This window comes from Lepidochelys kempii, chromosome 8 (genome assembly GCF_965140285.1).
Source record: "Lepidochelys kempii isolate rLepKem1 chromosome 8, rLepKem1.hap1, whole genome shotgun sequence".
Taxonomy (NCBI): domain Eukaryota; kingdom Metazoa; phylum Chordata; order Testudines; family Cheloniidae; genus Lepidochelys; species Lepidochelys kempii.
The window spans coordinates 54,158,887-54,185,460 of record NC_136387.1 but is presented as its reverse complement, the minus strand read 5'-3'; the positions used below and the strand labels follow the sequence as shown (position 1 = coordinate 54,185,460).

Genomic DNA, 26,574 nt, shown 5'->3' with positions numbered 1-26,574 from the left:
ACTTCCTGCTGGGTGGAGCAGATTCTTGCTATGGAGAGAACAACACAGCTGCTTCACTCCCTCTGAGCCAGCTGGTATCCTGGCCTCTTATATGCCTCCAACAGAGAACCCTCTGGTAAGAAAATGACAGCAGGGGACAAGCTGCCAGGTTTCTGCTATTGCCTCCCCTAAAGTCTGCTCACCCCAGGAGACAACAATGGTAGGCAGGAGAATGAGCGGGATCTGGACATACTTTCTTTTTGATTTACGAGCTCTCTCCGGAGAAAGTCCTCAAAGTCTTTGCGGGATTTCCAATTGTTCATCTCCCTCCTGAACTTGCAGATGCTCCTGATGAAAGCCTGGAGCACGAACCACACTCTCTTCTGTGGGCAAAGTGCATGGAGAGAGTCAGCCTATGTACAGCACTGGGAGGGGAAGCAAGGCAGGGAACGGAGGCAGTAAATAACTTTGGGCCTGATGGGAATGCCTTCAGTCTAATTATCCTGATTATTCCCTGGGGATCTGTGCCCAGGCAGACCTGCCACTCTGAACTAATGCACCAAAATGCATCCTCACATTAAGTGGAATTACTGACCCCACTGAGCCACAGTCATTGCTTTTGAATGTCACTGGGCTTCAGTCAGAACCCTAGGGGATGCTGACGCTAAATGAATTTCCTGATGAAAGTCAGTAGGGCTCTGCATGGGCACAGGGGTCTGTTTGCACAGATGAGCTTACAGCCCAGGGGCTCTACACATTAACTCTCTCGTTTTGGACAAAGACAGTTTGTTCTGCAGCCTCGCATGACCCCTCAGCCCACTGGCATCAACACATCCACAGAGAAAACAGCCCCTCCCCACTCTCGGGCCTGTGCTATGGGATCTAGCTGGGGTATCAGCAGGCGGAGTGCAGGCCATCCTTACTTACCAGCTTGTCCGTTATGAAGGATCCCCTCCCCTGCCTCGTGACAAAGTGAGTGTCTAAAATATCGCTCCCAGGGTACAAGTCTTGGTACATCTTAAACCTGCCAGGATGGGAGAGTATTAGAGAAAGCAGTGGCAACCAGTCAGTCAGTAAAGCAATGGACTTCAATGCTAAGAGGAGACTGGCGTGAAGGCAGAGACAGGGAGGAGAGAGGTAGTGGGGGGAATGGCGGGCCCAGTCCCAGAATGCTCAGTGACCCTGGATATCACTTCTATTGCTATAGTGAAACCTGATGAGGAGGGTGAAACTGATCATCCTCTGATCCCCTCCTCACCAGCTTCTGCTGCTGCAGGGGGCTGCTATTTATGGGTAACACCAGCAATGCAAGGACCAGCTCAGCCTGCCCCTTATAATATATCACAGACACACTTGTGAATGAAAAGTTATGAGCCACCCTGCTGTCCTTATACAGGTAAAACCCTTGTCGGCCTCAATGAGAGCTGTGCCAGAATACGGACTCAGCACTCTGGCCACTGCTTAGGTGTATCCTCCTACGGAGTATGTGTGTGTGTAACCTCCAGCAAGCTTAGCAACAATGCCACTGGCCTCTCAGGAAGTGTGATGGGGCGTCCACCCCTCACAAGGCTGAAACAAGCTAAAAGGGGCCAATTAACCTTACAGGCTGCACCTGGAGGAGAGCCAGGGATGGAAAAAGCCTAATGGAAGATGAAGCCCAGCTAGGCATGGGAAGGCTGGGCTTGAGTAAAGCCAGGAAGCTGAGAGCAAGGGGGGGCTGCAGGGAGGGGCTCTGCAGTCACTCCCTAGAGAGAAAGGAAGTTGCCTAGGGACAAGGAGGAGTTCGAGGGGGAGTGTAAACTCTGGGATCCTGTCCTGGACTACAGACTCTGGCAAGAAGCTCAGAGGGGGCAATAGGCGCTGGGAGCAGAGGAAGCTTGGGCTGGTAAACCCAGAGGTGGGCCAGGAGATAGAGAAGTGAATTAGGAAGGAGCCCAAGGAAACAGCAACAGAGTCAGAGACTGCATAGACTGTGGTTGTTAGGCACAGGGTCCCTGGGCTGGAACTCGTAGTATTGGGCAGGCCTGGGTTCCCCTACCAGCCATTGGGGAAGTGGCACTGGACCTGGACTTGGCCTGAAAGACTGACTGACATGGCATATGGACAGCTTGTCCAGTGGGACTTTAAGACCCCAGAAGGGGAGGACCAAATAGTGACCTGGCTGTAAGGCTGAGTCACGAAGAGGAAGCACCCCAAGTCCCAGAGAGATAGAGAGGCCATGGTGCAGGCAACTGCGGAAAAGGGGCACCAGACCAGGCGAGAGAGAATCCCCAGACGCAGCCACAAAGAGGCACCCCAGGGGTAAGTGTACCCCGTTAAAGTGAAATGAGCCAGGACTACTTACCATTTCTCTTCCATTGCTTTCAGGACAAAGCTCTGTGCTCTGAATAGCATGGAGCTGGTGACCAGGCTCGCCTTGGGTATATCTCTGATGATGGAAGCTTGGCACTGCAGTAGTTCCTCTAGAAAAGTCACACAGTCACCTCCTCTCATCTGCACCAGACATTCTTATCATTGTAAGGACCTCCTGAGCCCTCCATGAATTTGCATCCCTAGTGTTCACAAGGTCCAGGAGCTCCATCACCATCACTATCCCCTCCACCACATTTGCCCAATACATTTTCCCTCCTTCCTTGGCATTTTCCCCTTTTATAATATCACTTTTTAATCCATGAAGAAGTCTGCAGGCCACGTAAGTACCAAGGCACCTCACACACTTTGCAAGTGACACTACTGAGCTCAAAACATCTAAAGAAGATACAGTAGGGAAGAATAATTTCCTCCACTGCTAGAATCACAGGGTGAAATTCTATGCAGGTCAAACTAGCTGATCATAGTGGTCTCTTCTAGAAATCTGTGTGGCAGTAAGAGCAGGAACCTCAGGAAACAGTGAGATGAAAATTAGAGTCCCCGAAGAGCAGATGCCCCACTGGTTTGGGCAGTGAGAGCTGGCAAGGTCCTGTGCACTCTGCTACAAGCTGGATCCAAATCTTGCTGCAAGGTCCCTGGATTTAGCAGCATTGTGGTACAGCAGACTGGAAATGCCTACTGACAGCTCAGACCTTCTGCCTCCACTAAAGTCCCATTGTGGTGCTGGAGTGATACAACAGCATCGTAAGCCAGCCCTAGGTAGGGCAGCTGAGGATGCTCCCTGTGGTCAAGAATCCTCACCGATTTGCGTACAATTGTATCAGGGAGAGTAGCAGCTCCGCCACAGCCTTGCTGTGTGCCCACATATTCCCCATGCTGGAGTAAGTGGGCAATGCGCCGGCTTCCCCTCCCCTACCAATGCACCAACCAGTTGAGGTGGTGCAGGGGGTTGTCCTACCTTGCTGTGGGCAGGCCCAGCCACAAAATTACTATTTCCCTCCCACCCTGGAGCAATAGGGAAGTCGGGAGTGAGTTGTACCCCACGGGTGTCTGTGGCACAATGCATGTCCGAGCCACTCCTGGGATGGTGAGCTTAGGCGCTACCCTGTGCCCAGAGAAATCACTCTAGGATGGGGCATCCCTTTCCCTAGTAACCTTAGTGGGTAGCCTAGATCACATTTGCCTTCCTGGGTAGCTGAGATCTGTGGAGTAGGGAGTCTGCGTACCAGCAGGCACTTTGTTGTGGAAGAAATTCTTGAGGATACTGTTGATCAAAGCCCTCTGAGCCTTGGGGTTGGACTCGGCGCTGAGCTTCTCCACCGCCTGCCAGAAGAGCAGTGGGGCTTCAGCATTATGTTGTTTGAGGAATTGCCTGAAAAACTCCAGGTGGCCGGGGTTGTGCAGCACTTCCATGAGATACCTGGTGGGGAGGAGGCACTGGGTGAGGATGCAGCACTATGGCAGGGCACTGGACCCTGATCAAGAGCTGGAGCCCTGCACCCACATCTCCATTGGCACAGGGAGTTTTTGTCAGACTCCCAATGATGGTGAGAGGGTAGAAAGCTTGGGGACCTCAGCGCATGGGATCTGATGAAGGCACTGGCAGAGTACGTCTTCTCTGTAACAAGGGAAAACAGATGTGTGCCTCCTATCCAGCTACTGATTCATTGAGAACCACGTGACCAGATGAATCCACCCATCACTCAACAGCATCAGTGGAATTTACCACACCTGGCTGCCACCAAAGGGAGCAACTGAGCCAAATACTGACCTGGGTTACACCAGTGTAAATCCTGAAGCCTGTGGAGTCATTCTGGATTTACACTGGTGTACCAGACAGCAGAATTTGACCCAATGGCTCTGGGCCTTCCATGCTTAACAGAAGATCCCAACCAGAGAACTAAGGTGGGAGCAAGGTTAATTTCACTAGACTTCAGCTGTGCACTTGAAGGCATCTGCCCTGACTGCCTTGGAACCCACAAGTGATCAGCAGCACCCAGGCCATATACTGGCCCTTATGCTGAAGGAGTATCAGCTCAGCAGGGAATCAAACTAGACAGGTACGAGAAATAAATGAATGAGGGGAGGAGGAAGCTTTATTAATGATGCTCAACAGTTCCACCTGATGGGTAACTAGTAGTGATTCAGCCCTCCAGGCTGAATTGGATGTTTCCTGTACAAGTAGATGAGATGTGAGATTGCATATGAGGGTGTGTGGGGGGAGTGGGGGATACAGAGTTTCTTCCCCTCCTCCCCACATTCCACGGCCCAGATCCCAGCTATATCAATGTCTCTGTCTGAGACAGCCCTACTCTGAGGCAGGTGGGACTGCTTCCACAGGAAGATGAATCAGATGGCAGGTGTTTGGGGGGTTAGAAAATGTGACGCCAGAGAGAGTGGAGGTGGTAAAAAGGAGAAAAGCTCCATGACGCATGGTGCTGTACCTGGGTCTTAGAGAGGGCTTTTTTAATATGGGGATCCCCTTCTTCATGAGGGACAGACTTGTCTTGCTCGAGCGAACAGTCTTCCTCACTTCGCATTCAAGATCGAACGCTGTTACAGAGAGAAGAGATGTGGGCCCATGGTTACTGGGAGCCATGTTGCAGAGAGCACAGACTTACTCAGCCTCCAGGTGGAGGAACCCAGAGGGCTCTGGGCAATCTCCAAACCCACCATGATGACATTCATGTCACGAGGCCAGCCCAGAAGAGCCTGTGCTGTGGGAGCTTGTCACCTGAATATGGTCAGGTCCCTTTGGGGTTGGCTGCTGGGAAGTGTTCCTTGTCCCTGAACTCTGGGAAAGGGTGCTGGAGTGCAGGCCTTTCTGGGGGGCCAGGACTCTCCTCTCCCACTTCCTTCTGGAGATGATCACCTGAACCACAGGAAGCAAGTAGGTGGGCCTCTCCTCAGCCTAATCCTCTCAGGGTGCCTTCTGGGCTCAGTCCTTCAAGGTTGTGTCTGCTGTTCTCTGCCCATGAGTTTGTTTTAAGTCTGCCCTGGTTCTAGCCCCTCATAAGCACTCACCAAGGGAGGGAAACATGCGGCAGAAGAGCTCATAGTCCTCGCTTAACAGCTCTACAGCCATCGAAGGATTCCTGAGGGTCAGCTCCTCGAACGTCATGCTCCTGTAGTCTGATGGGGCAGAGAGAAAAGGGGTTGGACTAATCACTCGTTCCGCCTGTGGTTACCAATCAGCCTTGGGAAGGTGCTTGAGGAAATAATTCATGGTGTTATATCCACAGGAGTGCTCGTCTTCCCACCCGCCCCCCTGATTCCTTCTCTATCCTGCTCCTTTGACTCACCACTGTGATGAGCAATGACCAAGACAGGTGGTCCACAGAAACTCAGGCTTCACCAAAACTGCTTAATAATGACAGGTTTAGTAACACTTGGCACTTTCCAGACATTACTGAAGTCTCCCAGCCTCCCTTCAAGACGTGTGTTGCTGTTCCCAGTGTACAGATGCAGTCGATGAACCACAGGGAGATTAAATGGCTTTCTTCAGGTCACACAGTGAGCTAAATTAATCCAAGGGTCTACAACAGCTTTCGCCAGCGTCGAATCTTGTGCATGGCTCTAGGCAGCAGAAGTCCGCTGGGCGAGAGCATGTGGCACTGCTACAACCTCCCCTCTACTGGGGGCCAAGGCAGTCCAAGACGTGGGATGAAGCCAAGGCAACTGGCCACGGGTCTCCGTGCGTTCCTGCTGCGGCCTCCACCCGGTGCAATGTCCCAGGATGGTGCAAAGAGGCACAGTTTGCTCCTCCTGTCCCAGCATGAGGGGATCTGATCCAGTGAGTCATTGTCAAAGCTGGAATTACAACGCAGGCATCCCTGACCTCAAAGCCCTGCCCCTATTCCATACTCTCTTGGGCATATCATATGGGCTTCCACTCCATATGTACCTTCAGACACCCTACACAATGGGAGACGTGTATCGTCAAAATCACCTTTCACCAGATCACCATAGTGGGCTGACATCTCAGCCAAGTTTGAATTGTCTGCCATCTCCCTCTGAGCTGTGTTCAAATAAAGGGTCACAAAACATGGCCCGCATGTATTTTTCGCCACTCTTTGTAGAGAAAAGCTGAACAAAGAAAGACTGCAAAAAAGGTTTGCTGTGAGGCTGACGCCAGGCATGGAAAATTTCAGCCCCAAGTATCAAAGTTCAAGGTGGCTGCAAGCAACAGAGCTTGTCCAAAAAATGCAGAAAAAATGTTGCTGAAAGTTTTAAGACCCTTTTTTGGAACACTTTAACTCTAGAAGCTGGTTGGAAGAACAGCCACCATTTTTGCAAAATAATGTTGTCAACTATTTAACGTTTTTTCCAACCAATAAGCAGCTGAAGAAGGTCTGCTAGAGGGAAACCACTTTTTCCAGGTTTCCTATAGGGATCACTGTAACCCTGCCTACACTGTGTATTTCAGTCTTACTCTAGCTTGACATGAGTGCCTCCCACTCAAATGACTGTGTCCAAGCCCGCAGAAGAGACTCCCTTTACCTGTCTTGCGCACAACAGGCTCCAGTTCAACCTGGATCGATCCCCCTTTTGTGAGATCCTGAGTGGCTATGAATCGCCAGTGCTCCTCTGAGAGTGTCTCGAAGTCCCTCACTCCACATAAGGCTTGGCTCAGAGTCAGGGATTCGTTTATCCTCTTGGCCAGCAGAAGGTGTTCATCTTTTCCATAAGTCTCCTCTTCTCCCACAGGCTTCTGGACCTTGCTCCTCTGAGACTACAGCCAAAAGAGTGGAGAATTATTGCTGGAGCCCAGATGACATTCTCGAAATTGCTACGCGAGAACACACCGGCAGCTTCTCCGCTGGCGTGAGCACCAGCTGCATTGCACAGCTAGTCATGCTGTAAGATGGTCACAGTCATACTGCGCTTAAACGCGAGTGGTTGTTTTTAGTATAGGCAAGGCTCGGACAGTTGCTGGTGCTGGATGCTTATATTGCAGTAGCACACAGAGGCCCCATTGTGCTAGGTGCTGCACAAAGCAACAGTCCTTGAACCGAAATGCTTATGATGTAAATATGCAAAAGAAACAAAGAGTGGGAGAAAGGGTGTGCTATAATCCCCATGTCTTACATGGGAAACTGAGGCACAGAGCAACCACATGATTTGCCCCAGGTCACACATGGAGTCTGCGGCAGAGCCAGGAAATTAACCTAGGTCTATTGAGTCTGGTGCCTTAACCACAAGACCACCCTTCCTCTCCATTATGTAGGGGAAACCCTCATAATGCACCTAGTTGTATAATAATGTGGAGGACAAGGTAGAGGATGTGTCTTCCTGACAGCAATTGATGATCCGGATGTGCCCTGAAGCATGAGAATTGTTAGCCCTTGAAGTGTAGTCTAATTTAGAGTATCCAGTAAGTAACATAAAAAATGCTCATATCATTCAGACACTGGCACACTCATGGCATTTTATTTAACTCATGGAACAAAAAGTGCTATTGGGAGAGAAACAGCCCATCCCTGTGACTGGCTGAAACTGCTGATGCACTGCATGACACCATGAGCCCAATTCTGCCCTCCTTTACGCCTGTGTGACCTCATTGGCTTCAGCAGAGTCTCTCCCCTTCCCCATGCAGCCAAACTATATCCTTCAGGGCCTGCTGCTGGCTTCAGGTTTGGGCCCTTAACCATTAAGTGAGCAATTTGGATGCTTCACAAGGCAACAGGACTAGAATGTCCTTTACCTGAAAATTTTAAGATATGCCCACAAGCTGCCTGACCTATCCCTGGTGCTACTCCACCAAATTCCATAGCATGACACCAAGGACGAACTTAGCCCAGTTGCTTCATACCCTACAGACCTCAGGGTTTTAGCACCGGCTGAAGTGCTAATTGCATTCATGGGCCAATTCTGTGATCTGAAAGATAATTTCCCTGTCAAGGGATACTTAAGTACCTGGCTAATTAATTTACAACCATTAGAATTAATAAGGGCCAGATTTTTAAAGGTATTCAAGCATTGCTTTGCTGAGTGTTGCAAGGTCTAACAGAGTTAGGATGCTAAATGTCATTTTTAAAGGGACTTAGGAACATTGGAGGCTAAATCCCATTGACTTTGATGCTTACATGCTCTGTATATCCCACCTGGTGCCTGGCTGCATCTTTAGGTACCCAAATACCTTTGTAAAACTGGCCCAAGATCAATATTTTCAGAAGTGGCCATTGGTTTGGGGTACCCGGCTTAAGAAAACGAAGGTCTGATTTGCAGCCAGACACGCTAAGCACCCAAGGAAAGGGCGGCTGCAGGTGCTCAGCACCTTTTAAAGCCAAGGCCCAGGTATCTCAGGTTGGAACCCAAAACCGAGACACTCGAAAGGAAACATCAGTTTGCAAATGTTGGCCTCCGTTAGCAGGGTGGCCCATGTGGGTTCTGCAGGAATCCAAATAAACCTGGATATTTTAGCACTTCTGTTTGAAAGTATGTTTTTCAGAGGCATTCTTGCCTCAAGGTGCCATTTACGGGGCTGGTATTCCATGAGATCTGGTCTTCTTGTGGAATTTCAACCACCAGTTCAGAGCAATGCCACGGGAAGAGGAGAACTCATGTAATTTGGTTCCTTAAGGCAGTGAAAAAACATGTGAAAACCATAAACACAAGTAAAGCACAGTTAAAACTGCTAGCTGCCCCTCCCATAATGAAGGCCTTTACTGGCTGCAGGGTCACCTGTCTGTGTGTGCAGACTTTTTTCTCTTTGTGTAATAATGGCAGCACCTGCTATAAGCAAGGGAAAAGAGGTGGGTCCTTAAAGAATGTATCAGTTACTCACTGTATTTCCTACCCCTGGTTTGTGTATGTGATTGGAACCTTGTTGTGTTTCCTGCCCAGACAGGTTATTTTTTTTGCTACTCTTGGGTAGTTTTTGGTCAGGCAATTCTCCGGACAGCTCTTGCAAGGCCTCTTTCAAGACACCACCAATAGGCTGCTAAATTTCAGAAGTTAGTGGCTAAGGAATTTGGGAACGCTGCTCCAAAGAGCTGGAGAGAGTGTCTGTTACACACCCACCTACATGCACACACAGAAATATTCACACAAACCCTTCCCCAGGTGTGCACAGTCATTGTATGCTCAGAACACATGGGTATGCAGTGCACAAAGGGACACAAACATCCTCAGGCACACCGGCCAGGGGCCATCCTTCCAGTCCCTCAGCCGCATCACAACCTCCTCTTACCACAAAATGAAGAAACGTTTCATCATCATCAGCAAGAAAGTCATCGTAGAAGAAGCTCAGTATCTGATAAGGCAACAAGAACATGCTTTGTAAGCACATGCTTTGAAAGCTCTCAGCTTTCAGTTTGCCAGGGAGTGCTTTGAAAAACCAGTGTAGTGCTGGACTAATACCCTCCATGGATGCAGGAGTCTATTGCAGAGCCATAAAGGACAGCCCAGGTGGCCCAAGAGTGGGCTTGCCCCACACTACCCTGTCCATATGCCTCAATGCTGACCTGGAAGGGCCATGGCTAGGGGGAAAAGGGAATTCATTCTCGGTCCTTGGCTAAAGGGCCAGCTGAAGGGTGTTTTCAGTGACGTAGACTGAGTTAAGCCCATCAAGTCATTTTGCATAGGCTACCCAATAGCTATGGTTATAATGGCATTCAGTCACAGATTACATCACACTGAGAACACCAGCCTCAGTGTGACAGGATCCCTAGCACAGTTGCCCACACCATCCAGCCCCCTGGCTCACGTGTCTTTATTGGCTGGGCACACTGACCAGTGAGCTCCCCACTCACCTCTACCTGGTCCACAGAGCATGAGCTAAGGTCTTGGAATCAGACCATGTGGAAGGTCATTTTTAACTTGAGGCAGCACTACCTCTGCCAAACAGAGAATAACATCTGCTGCGTCCTTGGGGAATTCGGATTCCTGACCAGACAGTGTGCAGCATGGTGTGCTCTTGCACCTCTACTCTCCTTTCTCTGCCTCACTTCTGAACTGAAGCACCATCCTCATTAAGTAGGCATTAAGCTGCTTTTGCAAAATCTACATTTGGGCTCGCAAATGGGTAGCTGCTCATCTAAGTACCCATGTTGCATGCCCCAGTTTCTGTTTGCAGGTGTAAATCAGGCACAACAGCTGCCTACGCAAGTTTTGTGAGCAAAATGTAGGTGCTAACCTTTGAAAGTTTAGCCTTTTGTGTTTCTGGGAATAATCCCTCCTGGAGTGTCTGGTTCAGAGTTTGACCTCGTACAATGGGACCTTAGAAGTCAGAAGCTCCAGGTACTGTGTTTGCATGTGTCCCGTGCACATTGTAAAGGGATCGTCAGGCACCAAAGTACTCAGTTTTGCAATGTTACAAATGACTTCCATTCATGCATAGCAGCAGCCCAACACTCTGAGAATGTCAATCACACTTCCCAGCATTAGCATCATGGCAGCATTTCCTACCTTGCAAATCTCTTCCTGTGCTTTTAATATCCAAGGAATGACCTCTCCAGAAGGCAGAAGATCTTGCAAGTTCCTGAGAGTGTTCGGCTTCAGGGGAAGGTGCTGGCGGTTGCTTTCTGTTAAGTAGATCTCACATATCCTTTCACCCATCAAATGGCGCAGGAGGAAGCTGCCTTCTTTGCTGGAGCTCAGCAACATGTGCAGAAAATCCTCCAGATCGTGCCACAGATCCAAAAGATGAGTCTCCACAGCATAGTTGTTGCTCTTCAAGAACTTCCCGAAGGGACGGCCAGCGCAGCTGTCGGCATTAAGTGCCCAAGGAAGGAAATCCAAAGAAGAAGAGGATTTGACGATCTTTTTCAGGGCTAGCAGTGAAGGCAGCTGGGCAATGGGTGTAGAAGTGCGTACATCAGAGAGGCTTCTCCTTTTGCCAGTCTCCTCCAGTTGAAGAGGCAGCTGGGCATTAAGGCTGGGTGTTTTGAAAGAAGTGGCCTCTTCCATATCTTTAACAGCCCTTTCTGGATCTTGTGCCCACACAGAAGTCTTTCCCAGGGCATCCTCTTTTGGAGGTGGTTGCTTCGTGTCTGTCAGACTAGTTGTACTCCAGTCTGAGCTTGGCTGCCCCTCAGGCTGCAGCCCATGTCTTCCGTGTTTCTCTGTTTCTTGAGGTTGTCTTCCACCAGTTACGAGATCCCAGATCTTCTTCTTGGCTTTTTTACTGGAGTATGGCTCTGACATAGCCCGGCTGTTCCTAATACTCATTGTGTGTGCAGGAGACACTGCCTTCTCCTTTGAGCCCACCTGTAATAAACGCTCTTGGTATTCCCACAACAGAGGCTGGCAGGCCTCCTCCTTCTCCATGTTCAGCTTGCAATGAATGAAGAAGTTAGGGAGCCAATAACTTTGGATCTTAAACAGGGCTACTTTCTGCATCTCGCTCAGGATCTCCCTCCTGGTGCTGATGTACTGAGGGTGCCAGCCTGAGATCTTCAACAGCGACTCTGAAAAGGGCATGGAGAATTGTAAAAAGTAAGGGCTTAATACAGAGCCCACTGAAGTCAATGGCAGTCTTTCCGCTAACTCAGTAGGCTTTGGATCAGACCCTGCAAGAGTAGGTTCTTGAGAAGTGATGAGTAAATACGGCAGGGGAGAGAGGAGTCCTACAGCCTGCACAGTGCTCCTCATTCCATTATTTCGTATTGCAAGCTGCACATACACAAAGCTATTGCAAGGATGTCTAATTTTAATGACTTTTTTAAAACTTGGATTTTTGATTGTGGTTTATCTGTTCCATGACAAAGCAACACATGCGCTGTGGCCGTTTTTGTATACGTGCACAATCCCGGCATACAGCATGGCAGTCAGCAAGCAAAATAGCTCACTGCTTCCAGCCACAAGACAATGGTTTAAAGCAAGGGGAAATAACAGCAATAATAATACTTTGCATTGTAGAGTGTTTTGTAATCCACAGAACTCAAAGCACTTTATACAGGAAGGTAGAAGTGCATTACTGCCCACTGTTTTCCAGATAGGTTAATGCAGGCACAGGGACTAGCAGTTAAGTGACTTGACCTAGGTCACACAGTGACTCAGTGGCAGAGTCAGCAGCTGAATGCAAGCTGACTGCTTTTCAGCCCTCTGCTCGGTACATCAGACTCCGGCTGCTCCACATACACCTTCATCTAGAAAGGGCCCAGTGGCAGGGTCATAACCCCACCAGGGCTTTCTGTGAGTTAACGTCTTAGATTAGCTTGACTACTGTACCAGTTTGATGATGGGCCGCACAAGCCCTCACCCTGGCTGAGGTGGAATAACTCTCTCAAAAGGATGCCAGGACCAGTCAGTCTCCAGTTTTTCTCACTCCTGTGTTTGCCCTCTCTGCTCCACCACTTTCCTTCAGTTCTGCTCTGGAACAACTCCCCTCCCTTGGGTAAGAGAATGGATTTCATTTCCATCTCCCGTCAGTTCCAGTCTCCACCACTGCTCCTCAAGCCTGAGCAGGTGGAGGAATGGCCTTCTCTGGGGTGAAAGAGGTATTTGGTCTATGGGGGGTGCGTGAGCCCCCTGTTTGGGGAGGCTAGTTCCTGGCCCGCCCCCTTTGTCCCACCCAAGCCCCCAACCGTGGCCGCAGGATCCCCACCTCAGCCACCCTGAGTCCTGGCCCGCCATCCGGCCAACCTGCCCCAGCCGCCTCAAGTCCAAGGCTGCAGGCCAGCTGGCCCCAGCTGCCATGGCTGGCCTGAGCCCTAGGCCGCTGGCCCACCTGCCCCAGCCATTGAGAGTCCCAACCCACCAGCCTGCCCACCCTAGCCCCAGCCCCAGTGCCTGCTGGCTTTGGGGGAGAGGCTGGGCGAGGGTGGGAAAAGGAGCAGCGTGGGTGAGGCCATGGGGGAAGAGCGGGATGGGGGAGGGTGCTTCAGGGTGGAGCATGGACGGGGCCACGCCTGGCAGTTTGGGGATGCTTAGCCTCCCCTAGCCTATGATACCAGCCGCCCATGATTTGGTCACATTGTTCATTGAGTGCTGGTATCTCTGGAACTATGAGATCTCTAACCAAGTGATACTGATGTCCATTCTGCAAGGTGGAGCTGTACGAACTGACTCCATGCTCATCAACTCCCTAGTTGTAAATACAACCCCATGTTTCTATCCCCAGCTCTTCAAGCCAAGCGTAGGGTGCTGGACATGACCAGAAAGTGAACAGATGCACTGAAGTCTTGTTGCTCCTGGAAGTTCGGATTCTCAGTCTCAAATTCTCCTTACCAATGGTCATGCTGCAGAGGCTGACCACTGTGGAGCCCTCCTGCAAATGCGTGGCCCTCAGCACTTGGAGCAGAGACAAGTAGAGATCTCGCTGGGCAACATCTGACTCGTCAATCTCCAAGATCCTTTCTGCAGCAAGCCAGAACTTTGTCAGCTCTTCCCCTGTGGGTCAGACACACAGCACAATGGTTAATGGCAGGGAAGGAATGAGAAAGTGGGGAGAGCGTGCAGGAGAGACATCCCCTGAAAGCATTGCTGATGAGACAGGCAGGTGCTATTCTAAAGTAGAAGAGTTCTACTTTAGTAGAACTACTTTAGTGGCCCCGCCTTAAAGTTACATATCCCAATGTCCAGATGCAGGGATTGCCACTCTGCACAAATGTATGGCTACATAGGGAAGTAGGGGGCAGTACGAAGGAAGCTCTCTATGGTCACCTGCCATTCCTTGGATGAAAGAACGAAAGCGCCACATTCCCCTGCTACCGCTAATGCACTTTTCGAGCAGCCATTGATCTGCACTCTTCCATTTCAGCATCTCTGCTGCAAGAGAAAGTGAAAGACATCACATCAGAAAGGACTCGAGCATGTGCATGTGCAAACACATCCCTATGCTCGAATACTTTCTGATGTGATGTGAAATTCCAGTAGACCCCTCTAGAATCCTTCAAGTGATCTTTGTTAGTTTCTGCTGGAGGACCCGCAGTGCCAGGAGCCAGCAGGCCAATGGACCCTGGCCCTGTTCCAAAACCTAGTTGCCCCCTGGAACAAATAAGAGCCAGTTGCAAATGCTCAGCTGGAATTCCCACTAGTGATACCCAGCACATGAACATATGGACATGTAAAACCACACACATGCCCTCCACACCCTGCCATCTCCTTCTCTGAGTTAGCCCGTCCCTGCTCCCATTTTTTATCTTAACTGGGGCTTCCCTTCAAATCTTCCTGGTGTTGAACATTAAACCTAGGTTGCAAGAAGAAGCCTGAGATGCAGAGGAAAGATCAAACTGGTGTGAACTTTGCTCCTGTTGACTTTATAATACGAGATGAACATGGCTCAGCTATCTTTGCAGCTCTTCTGATAATGACATTCTGATTCTGAGCTTTTGTTGAACCACATGGACCAAGTTAATCCATGGTATAACCCAAGTTTATCCAGGATGTCTGGACCTTGTGCTGCAATAGCCACCCAGGCAGAGCAGCTACTTCCCCACCTGCAGGGAATTATGTGACTAGCACCAGTTGGGATAAAAGGCTGGAGTTCAGCCAGAGAGTGACTGCTGCCTGGGAACCTGGGGAGGACTGCACCAGCTGCAAAGTGGGAGGAAGCAGTGCAAGGAGCCAGAACCTCCAAGGACAAAATGCTAGAACCAGCTGCTCTTTGAGAGGGGCCTGGAGGTCAATGAAGGTAGGAAGTGGCCCAGGGAAGCAGATCTTACCTGCTTAGTACAGGGTCCCTGGGTTGGAACCCAGAGGAGAGGGAGGCCCTGGGTTCCCCTCCCTGCCTCCAAGGAAGGGGATGTGAAAGCCTGTCTGATGCAAGAAAACAAGAACTAGTGATCCCGGTATGGGGCTAAAGACTTGGCATAAGGTCATTGTACTGTTTGTTTGTTAGGCTTTCTATTACCCCAGAAGGGGTGGGATGACACACCATGTGGCTGGAGGGCTGAGTTATGAGAATGGACAACCACTACAGGCTCAGAGTGGCCATCAACAAGGGCCACCAGAGTCCAAGAGGCTTCTACACTGTGCCCAGTCATTAAAGGTGCACTGGCTGGTGGGTGACCTTTCTACACCCAATGACTGCTTTAAATATTGGCTTCCCTGGAGTTACACCAGATTAATCTGGCCCTATGCGTTTGTGCCCCATGAAACACCAAGAGGATCCTGTTTGCCTTTCTCCCATTTGTCTTCACTTTCAACAGCTTTCCATTTCCCTGGTAAATGGGCTGTTGCCCTCGTGTTTTGGGGTAACACTATGGCCCAGATTCAGACCTGCTGCAACTATGACACAGACTGGCTGGTTCACAGGCTAGGACACTATTTTAGAAGCATAGGACACAGCAGACAAGAAATAACGCACCAATAAGCCTAAATCAGGGCTATCTCCTGACCCACCAAACCTACTATACGTCACTGGAACAGTGGGACTCCCAAGGGCATATACCATTTGTTTCTATCCAGAATCGTTCAAAAGATGTCATTTTTAAATGGTTGCTGCTCCTTCAGATGAGGAAAAAAACAGGTCATCTCAGGACATTTATAACAGAGGATTATTTCAGCATCTCAAGCATCATGGACAGTCCACTTTTGGGTGCAATTCCCATCAAGATTTTAGGGAGAAATTGACTGGCTGGTGACTTTAATGGGAGTGTGCAAGTTAGACTTGGGTACAAGTGGTAAATGATTTTAAATGCCAAAAAAAGGTGTAAGTGGTGAAGTGGGCAACTTGCAGCAATTTAACCCTCAGTCATGGGCGTGCAAAAGGAATGTAACTTATGGAGAGGGGGAAAGGAGGACTGGAGCAGAACAACCAACTACAGCAAGTCCCTTCACTTTGTTCTGTGCTCTTCTGATATTTGCTTTTTCTGCTCCATGTTTCAGGGTATCATTTGTTGCACCCCTTCTGCATGCTCATACTGTCAGAGTCCCCTTCCTGTAACCACGGTTTATAGACCAAAATAGCCTCCTCAGCACAGAGTGACCTCGCAGGCAACGTAGGTGTGGGGCCACGCTAGTAGAGGTGGAGTAACTGCACATAAAAAATCACGATTGCACCACTGCTCATGCCCGTAGTAGCTGAGTGACTCCTAGAGGAACTGCCAGCAAATTCTCTCTCTCTCTCCAATATCTGCCTGTTTCAAGCCTGAGAGGAGCTTGAAAAGTAAAAGGAATACGATCTTTTTATGTGTGAATTGAGCACATTTGACCTGGAATCACTGAGACAGAATAGAGTCCTCAGGTGTTAAGGCCAGAAGGGACCAGTCTGACTTCCTGCATAACACAGGCCATAGAATTTCACCCAGTGAGTCCTACATCCCGTCCACCACTTCTGGTTGAGCCAGAGCCTTGCTTTTAGAAAGACATCCAGTCTTGATTAAAGACCCCAAGACTGAGAAGTCACTGGGTTCCAGTGTAAGTTGCTACAATAAACAATGCCCCTTTTGAGCCTTTTTCCCGTTTACAAATATTTTCCCCTACACAAATGAAACCATTTACAAAAAATGCAACCATTTTATAAGCACGATGACCTAGTTCAGAATGCGTCTCCAACTCTCTAAACCTCAGTCAGCATGCACCAGAGGTGAGCACCTTAACTGAACGGAGTCAGGGTACAGCACTGCTGACGTGTGAAATCCTGCCCTGCATTAAAATGTTTGTGCTTAAGGTCACCTCTGCTTACCTGCCTCCTTGGATCTAATGAAACTGAGAAGCTCCTGACAGAGAATGTAATGAAGACACAAGTTGGTTTTACAGAAGTGCGGCAGCCGGTACTTTTCCATCCAGGTCAATAAGCCTTTGTACTTTGGCACCTGTATTCCCCCCAAAGATTGATTAGACTGTGAGGAATGATCTATCCCTGGTGTAGCTCCATTGACCTCATTAAATGAGAACCCATTAGGGCTTGGGGCCTGTAAGACTCCCAGGGCTCAAAGCCTGGTAGGACTTGTTTTTCATGACCTTTTCAGGGTAATGAACATTTTGTGGGACGTAAACCCCATTGATCCCAATGGGGTTACACCTAGGGGGACAGGGATTTGCTTCCTGTCAGTGAAACCAATGGGAGGAAGAGGTGGTGATGATGCAGCTGGAGCATCGGGGAAGCAGGGTCCCCAGTGAGAACAGCAGGGATCAATAGTGTCAAAGCACAGGCAAATCCTGCTTGTAGCAGTGGAGAGGAGAGACCCTGCAGGAGGTGGCTTAGGGTGAAGGCTCCTGGTTTTGCCCTATCCTGTTTAAGGATGGAATGTTCTGCTCCACACTGTTCTATCAAATTCAACGAAACTTCTGCAGATGGGGCCTGATCCTACTCCCCCTCCCCGCCCCTAAGTCAATGGGAGTCTTTCCACTGACTTCAAGGGAATTTGGATCAAGCCCCATGGAACTTCCTCAGGATCAGGGCCTTGATCACTTGTGCTCCTGATTGTCCCCAGGATTCACAAAGAACATGATTCCCTATGTTAAAATAAATCAATTAATGGAATAAACATGAGGAGGGGACAAAAGGGAAGGAGAGTCAGCCTTGGAAATCTTAAACTCTAGTTGTTCTGCCCATCCCTGTTGTAGAAGGTAACAGCCCTCCACTGCATGCTAAGAAGGTTATTGCCTCACCAGGTAGCATGGTAACTCTGGCCACAGGAACCACTGGCAAATGTTGGCCATGTAAATGGGTGTCTGGCCAAAGACCTGTGAAGAAAGAACAGGAAAGAAGTGAGAGAGATTGGGGTGTGGGGGAGGGGCTGATTAGTGGAGTCAATAACTCCTCCTGGAAAAGCCATCTTTCCTATAGACAATCCTCACCACTTATTCTTCCAAGTCATGCAGAGTTCTTCCAACCTTTCTTGGTAAGCAGCAACACTCCTCAGACACAATTATTAATAATAAATTAAATAGCTGTTTAAAACCAAAGTGATGCACCCCTCCCTATAGTCACTGTTCTCAGTGTGTGGTCTGTGATGTATTTGTATTACAGCGGGGCCTAGGTACCCTAGTGTTTTAGTGTTGTATGTACAGGGAGTAAAGCCCCTCCCCTACAGGGCTTACAGTCTAAACAGACAAAGAGTGGGAGAAAGGAATGATTGCTCCCACTTTGCAGATTAAGTGACTTACTTAAGGTCACCCAGGAAGTGTGTGGCAGAGCCGGGACTTGAAGCCAGTCTTTGGGAGACTTAACTCACAAGCTCATTCCTTCTCTTCCATGAGCTCTGTCCTACTAGGCCCAAAAGTAGCCATTTTAGGAACAAGCTCTGGAGAAATTTGTAAGGCAGAAGGGATTCCTAATTCCCACCAGCAGTCACAATTTCTGTTTGACATCTCTAAAGACATCACCTCCAGCAGTTCAGCACCCGTCCAAGCCCGAACATCTACACTACTATCTTTTAGCCCCATGGGACCCAGTCAGTTGACCTAGGCTCTGAAACTCAGTACCGGGGGGGTCTTTTATTGCAGTGTAGACATACTCAGGGAAACTGATGGTGCTGGAAGTGGTGGAGTTGAGTCTATATTTTCACTCTTTCTGATCAGTATTGAATCATTGTCCAAACAGGCTGTGATGCTGGCAGGCCAGGCACCAGCTCTTGCCAAGGCTTCAGGCATTAGCTAAGAACAGACAAACTCATAGCTGGAGACCACACCAATTCACTTATGTGTTAGTGTTGTTCAAAATAGGTATTAGTGTTATAAGTATGTATGTATGTTTAGACTCTACAGGATGCTTACAAGTTGTTGCATGCGTTAATCTCATTTGTAATGTCTGTATTCTATGCTATAAGGAAATAGGTAAGGTTTGCTTTATGGCTTTGAAAATGTTTGCTCTAAACTTGTGAACTCATATGAAAAGAGTGTTTCTCCTTCACCCTCCACCGCTTGTCCAGAAGGACCATCAAAATCAGATGGGCCATCAAGGAACATCACAATACAAAGGATTGGTAAATGGCCCTATTGCACCTGGGAACTGCCATGTGCAAGACCTGTCCTATGGACTTGGAGGCTGAATGAAGGAAATAAAAAACACAAACACAGGAAAACTTGTCATTTCTTTGCTATTCTAAGTCTCACTGGGAGACTCCCAACTGAGGCAGAAATCCCTGGGTCCACCCTGGAAGACATCTTGAATTGACAAACTACCACATCTCTGTCATCTTTGGGATTTAGATTGCAACTCATTTGTGCATATATGGTTGCTTGCTTTATCCCTTAAATAACTTTCTTATTTTGTTTTTCCTTGTTAATCAACCTTGAAATTCGTTTATTACAGGATTGGCTATAGGCATTGTCTTCGGTGTGAGATCTAAGACACAAATTGATCTGGGGTAAGTGACTGGTCTCTTGGGACTGGGAGCAACCTGAATATTTTGTGATTTTTGGTGTAAGTGACCATTTATCATTAAGTCCAGCTTGTCGGAGTGGCAAGATAGACTGGAGAGTCTAAGGGGACTGTCTGTGACTCCATGGTAAGACTGGTGTAGTGATCCAGGAGTTCACATCTGTTACTGGCTTGGTGAAATCTTACTTGTAGAACACACCACCAGTTTGGGGGCATCTGCCCTGTTTTTGACAGTCTGCCCTGAGGTAGGCAGTCCCTGTTGTGAGCGACTCCAGACAGCACGACACAGGCACTATGTGCAAAAATAAGGTGTTATTCCTTCTGTGCTGCCCAAAGTCCTGCTTGGATAACTACATTCTGCCCATCTAACCCCCTCCCCCCCGTACATAGCTTGCAACAGCTGACAAAATTACATCCAAAGATGCATGCCCATGGAGCAGGGGTAGGGATAGCTACCAGAGCAGTACTGGCCTGAAATTCACAGGGTTCCCTAAGACCTGCAAACTCACGGAGGGTAGAATCCAGAAAGAGAGTGAGCTAAACTGTAAGATGGAAACTTACGGGGAGATTCAGGAATGTGTTGAAAAAATCTACAAAGACTTCATCTTCCAGCAGAACCACCAGCTCCTTGGAGGCTATCGTTGCTAGGGTTGGAGAAGAGAAACGGTTACCCAACTTTTGTTACAGAGAGGGAGAGAAACTGAACCAAAAAATGAATTTTAAAACACTAGGGTAGCCCACTGGGGAGTGTTATAGGGCCCCCTCTGTGCTAATTACAGGAGGTATGGATGTGTTAGAGCCACAATTTGCAAGCTTACGCTCAAGCTGCAGCTCACACCTTTAGCTCTGGAAGTTCCCAGTTCAATCCCTGGTAGTCTTCATACTAGGAAAGAGAATTGTTTAAAACGGTTCTTAAATAATTCCTTCTAAACCCAGTTTAAGGAACACAAAAGGAGGAGAATGTTTAATAGATTGGGTTCCTGTAACACTGAAAACTCTAAGAACACCTCCACAAGAGGCTTGGGAAGGGTGGACAAGTTCTCTCACAGTACACTGTGGAACAATTCCTACAGCTGCTCAAGTTAGTGAGGTGCTAAGAATCCTGGGCTATGCCCCAAAATTATCATTGTGCCTGACCTGGGTTACTGCAATGCCAATGTGGACACAGCTGTGACTTTAAGCACCCCCTTGTTCTCACACTACTGCAAAGATGTTTGTACAAAATATGCCTTGTAAGGTATCATTTGAAAACTAATAGCAGGTCTATAGAGGTGTAAAAATCATGAATGGTATGGAGAAAGTGAATAAGGAAGTGTTATTTACCCCGTCACATAATACCAGAACCAGGGGTCATGCAATGAAATTAATAAACAGTAGGCTTAAACAAACAAGGAAGTACTTCTTCACACAATGCACAGTTAACTTGTGAAATTTGTTGCCTGGGGATGATGTGAAGGCTAAAAATATAACTGGGTTAAAAAAATTAGATAAATTCATGGAGGATAGGTGTATCAGTGGCTATTGGCTAAGATGGTCAGGAATGTAACACCATGTTCTTGGTGTCCCTAAACCTCTGACTGTCGGAAACTGGGACTGGATGACCGGGGATGATCACTCGATAAATTGCCCTGTTTGGTTCATTCCCTCTGAAGCATCTGGCACCAGCTACTATTGGAAGACAGGATACTAGCTAGATTGGCCATTGGTCTGACCCAGTATGGCCACTCATGCTCTTATGTTCTAGCACAATGGTCCTCATTGTAAAATGCATGTATTAATCTAATATGTGAAGTTATGAGTTCCCTCTCTATAAGTTTACTAGAAGATGCGTAAGAAGACAGCCTAGATAAGCAGGTCCGTCCTAGACAAAGAAATGAGGGTTTACCTGAGTTTACCTATTAGTCATTAACAAAGCTATAAAGCAAACCATCCTGGGTTGTCTTGAGCCTGAACCCGAGACACATAGAATTAACATGGCTCCTACACACCAGAGAGACCAAATCCCCAGGAGGCCTTTCTAACCTTGAGAACAAAAACTATTATTTAGGAATATAAGGAACAGAGAGAGATTCCATTTTTAGCTTTCACCTAAGACAAGAGAAACCAGTACCTTGTACATCTGAGGAAGGGTCCTGACTGAGAGACAGCCAGCCATGCCGGAACAAGAGCAATTGGTGAGCGAAACCTTGCGAGGTAGAGTATTAGACTTCTAGATGCATGTTTTCACTTTTGTTTGCTTGTAACCATCTCTACCTTTATTTCTTTTGCTTGGCTTCACTTAACCTATGTCCTGTTTGTAACAGGGTTTACCAACCCTGCACTGGGCCAATGGGGTGGGACCAATCACTGTGGGCCCAGGAAGCCACACCCCCTTACCCCTGCTACACATGCTCCAGGTAGATGGGACAGATAAAAGGAGACATCCCAGCTCAGTCTGGGCTGGCTGAGGAGAAGGAAGGATGTGTGTTGCAAGCTCCTGCAGAAACACCTGAAACTCCAAGAGGCAAAAACTGTGGACCAGGATTAGGCTGCAGACAACCAGACGACCACAGAGATTTATGGGGACACCGAGCCGCTGCCAGCCAGGAAGAAGCCTGAGGTGCACCTTGCGGTAGGAAGTGACCCAGGGAATGTAGTAGAAGTGGATGCTTAAACCCTTAACAGGGAATTTCCCAGCTTCATAGGGCCCTGAGTTGGAACCTGGTGGAGCAGGATGGGCCTGGGTTCCCCTACCTCTCCGCACTTTCCACTACATGTGACTACTGTTTGTTTGCGCTACCCCGCCCAGGGGCTACAAACTGACTGTTTGTTCTGCCCTGCCCAGAGGGTCAGAACCCCCAATTGCTATTGCCTGTCCCAACCAGGAGGCTCAGGGGCCATACACTGTTTGTTTGCCCTGCCCACCCAGGGGCTACAGACTGCTTGTTCTGCCCTGCCCAGGGGCTGCAGGTTGATTGTTTGCTTGACCTCGCCAAAGGTCCTGAGCCTGCCTTGTAGCAATATCTGATCCCACAGGGAGTCCTGATGACTGTGTGATGGGGTGTACCAACCCTGCACTGGGCCAACAAGGATGGCCCCTTTTGACAAGCAGGATTCCCCCATCACATTGCTAATAAAGTTGTTTGTTTTAATCTAAATCAGCCCAGTGCTGTGTTGAATTTAAGTGACTATTAACTTCAGTTAACATGGCAAGCTGCTGGGTATTGTCTCTCTGAAGGAGCAAACAAACCTCATTTCTCTGAGTAGTCCAGGAGAGGGCTGGACCTTTCAGGGCAGATCGTTTTGTACAAATTCAGGATTGGAAGTGCATTGGGGTCATCTTGCCAGGAGTAACCAAACCTGGGTGGGGCTGTTGTGTTGTAGGCAGGCTGTTGCAGTCAGAAGCACTGACCCAGAGCTGTGCAGCACACAGACACTCAGGATATTGCATTCTTGTCTGGTGGCTGTTGGTGTCCAGGCTATGACCCACAGCAGCAGAGCATTTAAGCTATCCAGGGTTACAGGGCAGGCAGTGACATAATCCCTTACTGGTCTGGATTGCACCCCAAAACATGACAGTGGCTACATGGGTATGAGTTGAGTGTGGCTGCATAGCGTGGACACTTGCGGGTGGGCGTGGCTAACCAGGGTGCCCATTCCTGGGTCCCCGGACCTGTGTAAACTCTGCAATGAACATATCCTGAAGAAGGTTTTACGTAGCCAGAGTTTGTCCCAGTGTGGGATCCCAGTTTCTGAAAGGTCAAAGGGCAACGCTTGAAACAATTAAAGAGCCTAGCTCAGGCACAAATAGCATTAGTACTGTGAAATCAATGAGTCAGTGCAGGACAAAATAAAAAAGAGACACTGTGGCTGACTGCAGGAGAGGACCAATCCCAAAATAGATTTTAAAACTAAAACATCATGTGCCAGAACTCCAGCTGGTGTGGATAGGAATCACTCCTTTGACCCCCGAAGCTACTCCAGCTTACACCAGCTGAGGAACTGGCTCTGTAAATTGTTACCCTTTAACTACTTTTCTGCAGAGCACGCTAATAAATTCCCAGAAACCAACACAGGTCAAGGGACAAGAGAGACAAAGTGACTCAGGTTACACTGACAGTGATTAACTTCAGAAACTCCATCCATCCAAGGATCGAAAGGTACTATACGAACATTATTAATGAAGGTATTATTATCCCTGTTTCACAGATATGGAAGTGAGGGACAGAGGCAAGATGGGCACCTAGAAAATGTGCACTCCAAATTAATGGATACTTCTGAAAGCTTACACTTAAGTGACCAAGATCACACAGCACCTCTGTGTCAGGCAGGAATGGAACCTAGATTTCCTGAGTCCCTGGCCTGTGCTCCCACTTTTCCCTCTTTAATTGCTTGCTAAGGCCTCCAGCAAGAGTGTGTTGCAGGTAACTCACCTGTCTTGTTCATGTTTCCCCTGTCCTTGAGATCTTTGTTGTCACTGCCAAGCAAGACCATTCTAGAGGGAGTTGTTCCTTTGTGATGCGTTAAGGATTGCTGCTCTGCAGAGTTCCACGTGGTACCAGCTGGTGAAAGTGCAATGCTACTCTGAAAATGGCACTGCGGAAGTCCCTGTGTATCATCCGCTCATTGATCTCTGATCAAATCTGGGATCATTACTTTTCTAACTGCAAACCCTACAAATGTACCTTGGGAAGCTCAGCATCAAGCTGGGGACTTTCTCTCTCAAGCATCATCCCCTGTAAGAAAGATTCTGAAGGCCCAGAGTAGGCCCTTAGTGACCTCTGTAACCCTTTTGTCTTCAGATTAGGCCATCACCTGTCCTCCGGCTTCTTAAATGGTGTAAAGACCTTCCAGTCCTGTCCTGTAGCAAAATCAGCTTCCAACAAAAAACATTTGCTGTGGAAGCCACAGAGGAAATACTGGATCCTAAAATACAGCCAGTCACTTCTCTTGATTATGGTCACAACCCTCCAATGAGCTTTGTCCTCACTTCAGGAGCTCACAGTGCAGGAGCCCTGTTGAAGTCAGACTCAGCACAGAATCACCTTCTACCCACATGTGCCAGGGAAGAGAAGAGCTTGTAGGGAGTGTGATGGGTTTGATCACAGAAACCCCCTTGGGACTGTCACCTGATGTGCTGAGACTACCTCTGAGCCCGTTTTCCCTGCTAGTTTGGGCCTCCAGAACCCTCCCTTGTTGAGCCAGATACACCAGACTGCTCCAACACAGACCCAGGGTCTGAACCACATGCCCCAAAGCTGCAGACTTAACTGAAAACAGCTTAAGAAGTGCTCCTGTCTCCAGCACCCAGACACCCAGCTCCCAATGGGATTCAAACCCCAAATGAATCTGTTTTACTCTGTATAAAACTTATACAGGGTAAACTCATAAATTGTCCACTCTCTATAACACCAATAGAGAGATATGCACAGCTGTTTGCTTACCCAGATATTACTTACTTACTTACTCTGTGTTAATTAATAAGCAAAAGTGATTTTATTAAATATAAAAAGTAGGATTTAAGTGGTTCCAAGTAATAACAGACAGAACAAAGTAAGTTACCAAGCAAAATAAAACAAAACGCGCAAGTCTAAGCCTAATACATTAAGAAACTGATTTATAGATAAAATCTCACCCTCAGAGATGTTCCAATAAGCTTCTTTCACAGACTGGACTTCTTCCTAGTCTGGGCCCAATCCTTTCCCCTGGTACAGTTCTTGTTAGCTCCAGCTCAGGTGGTAACTATGGGATTTCTCATGACTGGAGCCTCCTTTGTTCTGTTCCACACCCTTATTATATAGCTTTGGCACAAGACAAGAATCTTTTGTCTCTCTGGGTCCCTAACCCTCCTTCTAAATGGAAAAGCACCAGGTTTAAGATGGATTCCAGTACCAGGTGACATGGTCACATATCCTGTGAGACCCCAAGCTTTCATTCTTCTTGGCCTGACTCACAGGAAGGCTTGCATGTAAACAGAGCCATTTACAACCAATTGTCCTAGTTGATGGGAGCCATCAAGATTCCAAACCCCCATTAATGGCCCACACGTTGCATAATTACAATAGGACCTCAGAGCTATATTTCATATTTCTAGTTTCAGCTACAAGAATGATGCATTCATACAAATAGGATGACCACACTCAGTAGATTATAAGCTTTGTAATGATACCTTACAAGAGACCTTTTGCATGAAGCATATTCTAGTTACATTATATTCACACTCATTAGCATATTTTCATAAAATCATATGGAGTGCAACATCACAGGCAGCATCAGCAATTCACCACCCTGGCTTCTGAATCTCCGCTACTGCTCTATTCTTTAGGTAGCCTGGCTTGCCAGCTTATACTTCAGGCTTCGCCCACTCTCGGGCTGCAAGCTGGACTCCAGTTCAGGCTCCAAGACCCCTTGCTGCCCATGCAATGCAGGGAGTTTGCACTGTAATCCAGTTAGCTCTCCTTTATGGGGAAAGGTGGAGAGGCAGCTGAAGGCAGGTCCCAGAAGGGCAGGGAGACTAAAAATGATATGTTGAGTGCCAGGCAGCTGCAGAATGGTGAATTCCACTGCAAAAATGCAGAATCCTGTGGCATCTTGGAGAAATGCCATATGCCATGGTCATCTAATTGTGGAATCCACAGGGGCTAGTCTGAGATGAGTGAGGCAGATCACACCTCTCTGAACTACTGGTTCAGGCTGCCTGCAAACTCAGAAAGGTGCTGCTACGACGCTTTACATTAAGGGCATGTCTACATGTACAGCACTGCAGTGACGAGTGAAGACGCTCTATGCGGACAGGAGTGAGCTCTCCCATCGGCATAATAAAACCATCTCTGTGAACAGCAGCAGCTATGTTGGCTGGAGAAGCTAGCTCAGTGCACACTGACACTTATGGTGGTGTAACTTCTGTGTCTTCAGGGTGGTCTGTGTATTCACACCCATGAGCGACATAAATTATGCTGACATAGGCTATATATCTATACATTTTATTTCTAATTTACAACGTCTTGTCTGAGCTTTGAAGCACAGCAAGG

General features: G+C 48.2%; 1 protein-coding gene across 1 annotated transcript in view; it reads right to left on the bottom strand.

The window, feature by feature from the left end:
* The window catches only part of RGSL1 (regulator of G protein signaling like 1), a 50,984-nt gene that overhangs the window by 9,189 nt on the left and 15,221 nt on the right, over positions 1-26,574 (bottom strand). The window contains exons 2-16 of the mRNA XM_078854181.1: positions 20,126-20,208; positions 17,851-17,925; positions 16,922-17,051; positions 13,957-14,061; positions 13,522-13,683; positions 10,759-11,759; positions 9,542-9,604; positions 6,850-7,081; positions 6,299-6,367; positions 5,374-5,481; positions 4,794-4,902; positions 3,576-3,769; positions 2,324-2,441; positions 907-1,003; positions 233-362 (exon numbers count right to left, since the gene is read on the bottom strand). Of these exons, the coding sequence (XP_078710307.1) occupies positions 233-362; positions 907-1,003; positions 2,324-2,441; positions 3,576-3,769; positions 4,794-4,902; positions 5,374-5,481; positions 6,299-6,367; positions 6,850-7,081; positions 9,542-9,604; positions 10,759-11,759; positions 13,522-13,683; positions 13,957-14,061; positions 16,922-17,051; positions 17,851-17,925; positions 20,126-20,208 (2,676 nt within the window). The remainder of the gene's footprint in view (positions 1-232; positions 363-906; positions 1,004-2,323; positions 2,442-3,575; positions 3,770-4,793; positions 4,903-5,373; positions 5,482-6,298; positions 6,368-6,849; positions 7,082-9,541; positions 9,605-10,758; positions 11,760-13,521; positions 13,684-13,956; positions 14,062-16,921; positions 17,052-17,850; positions 17,926-20,125; positions 20,209-26,574) is intronic.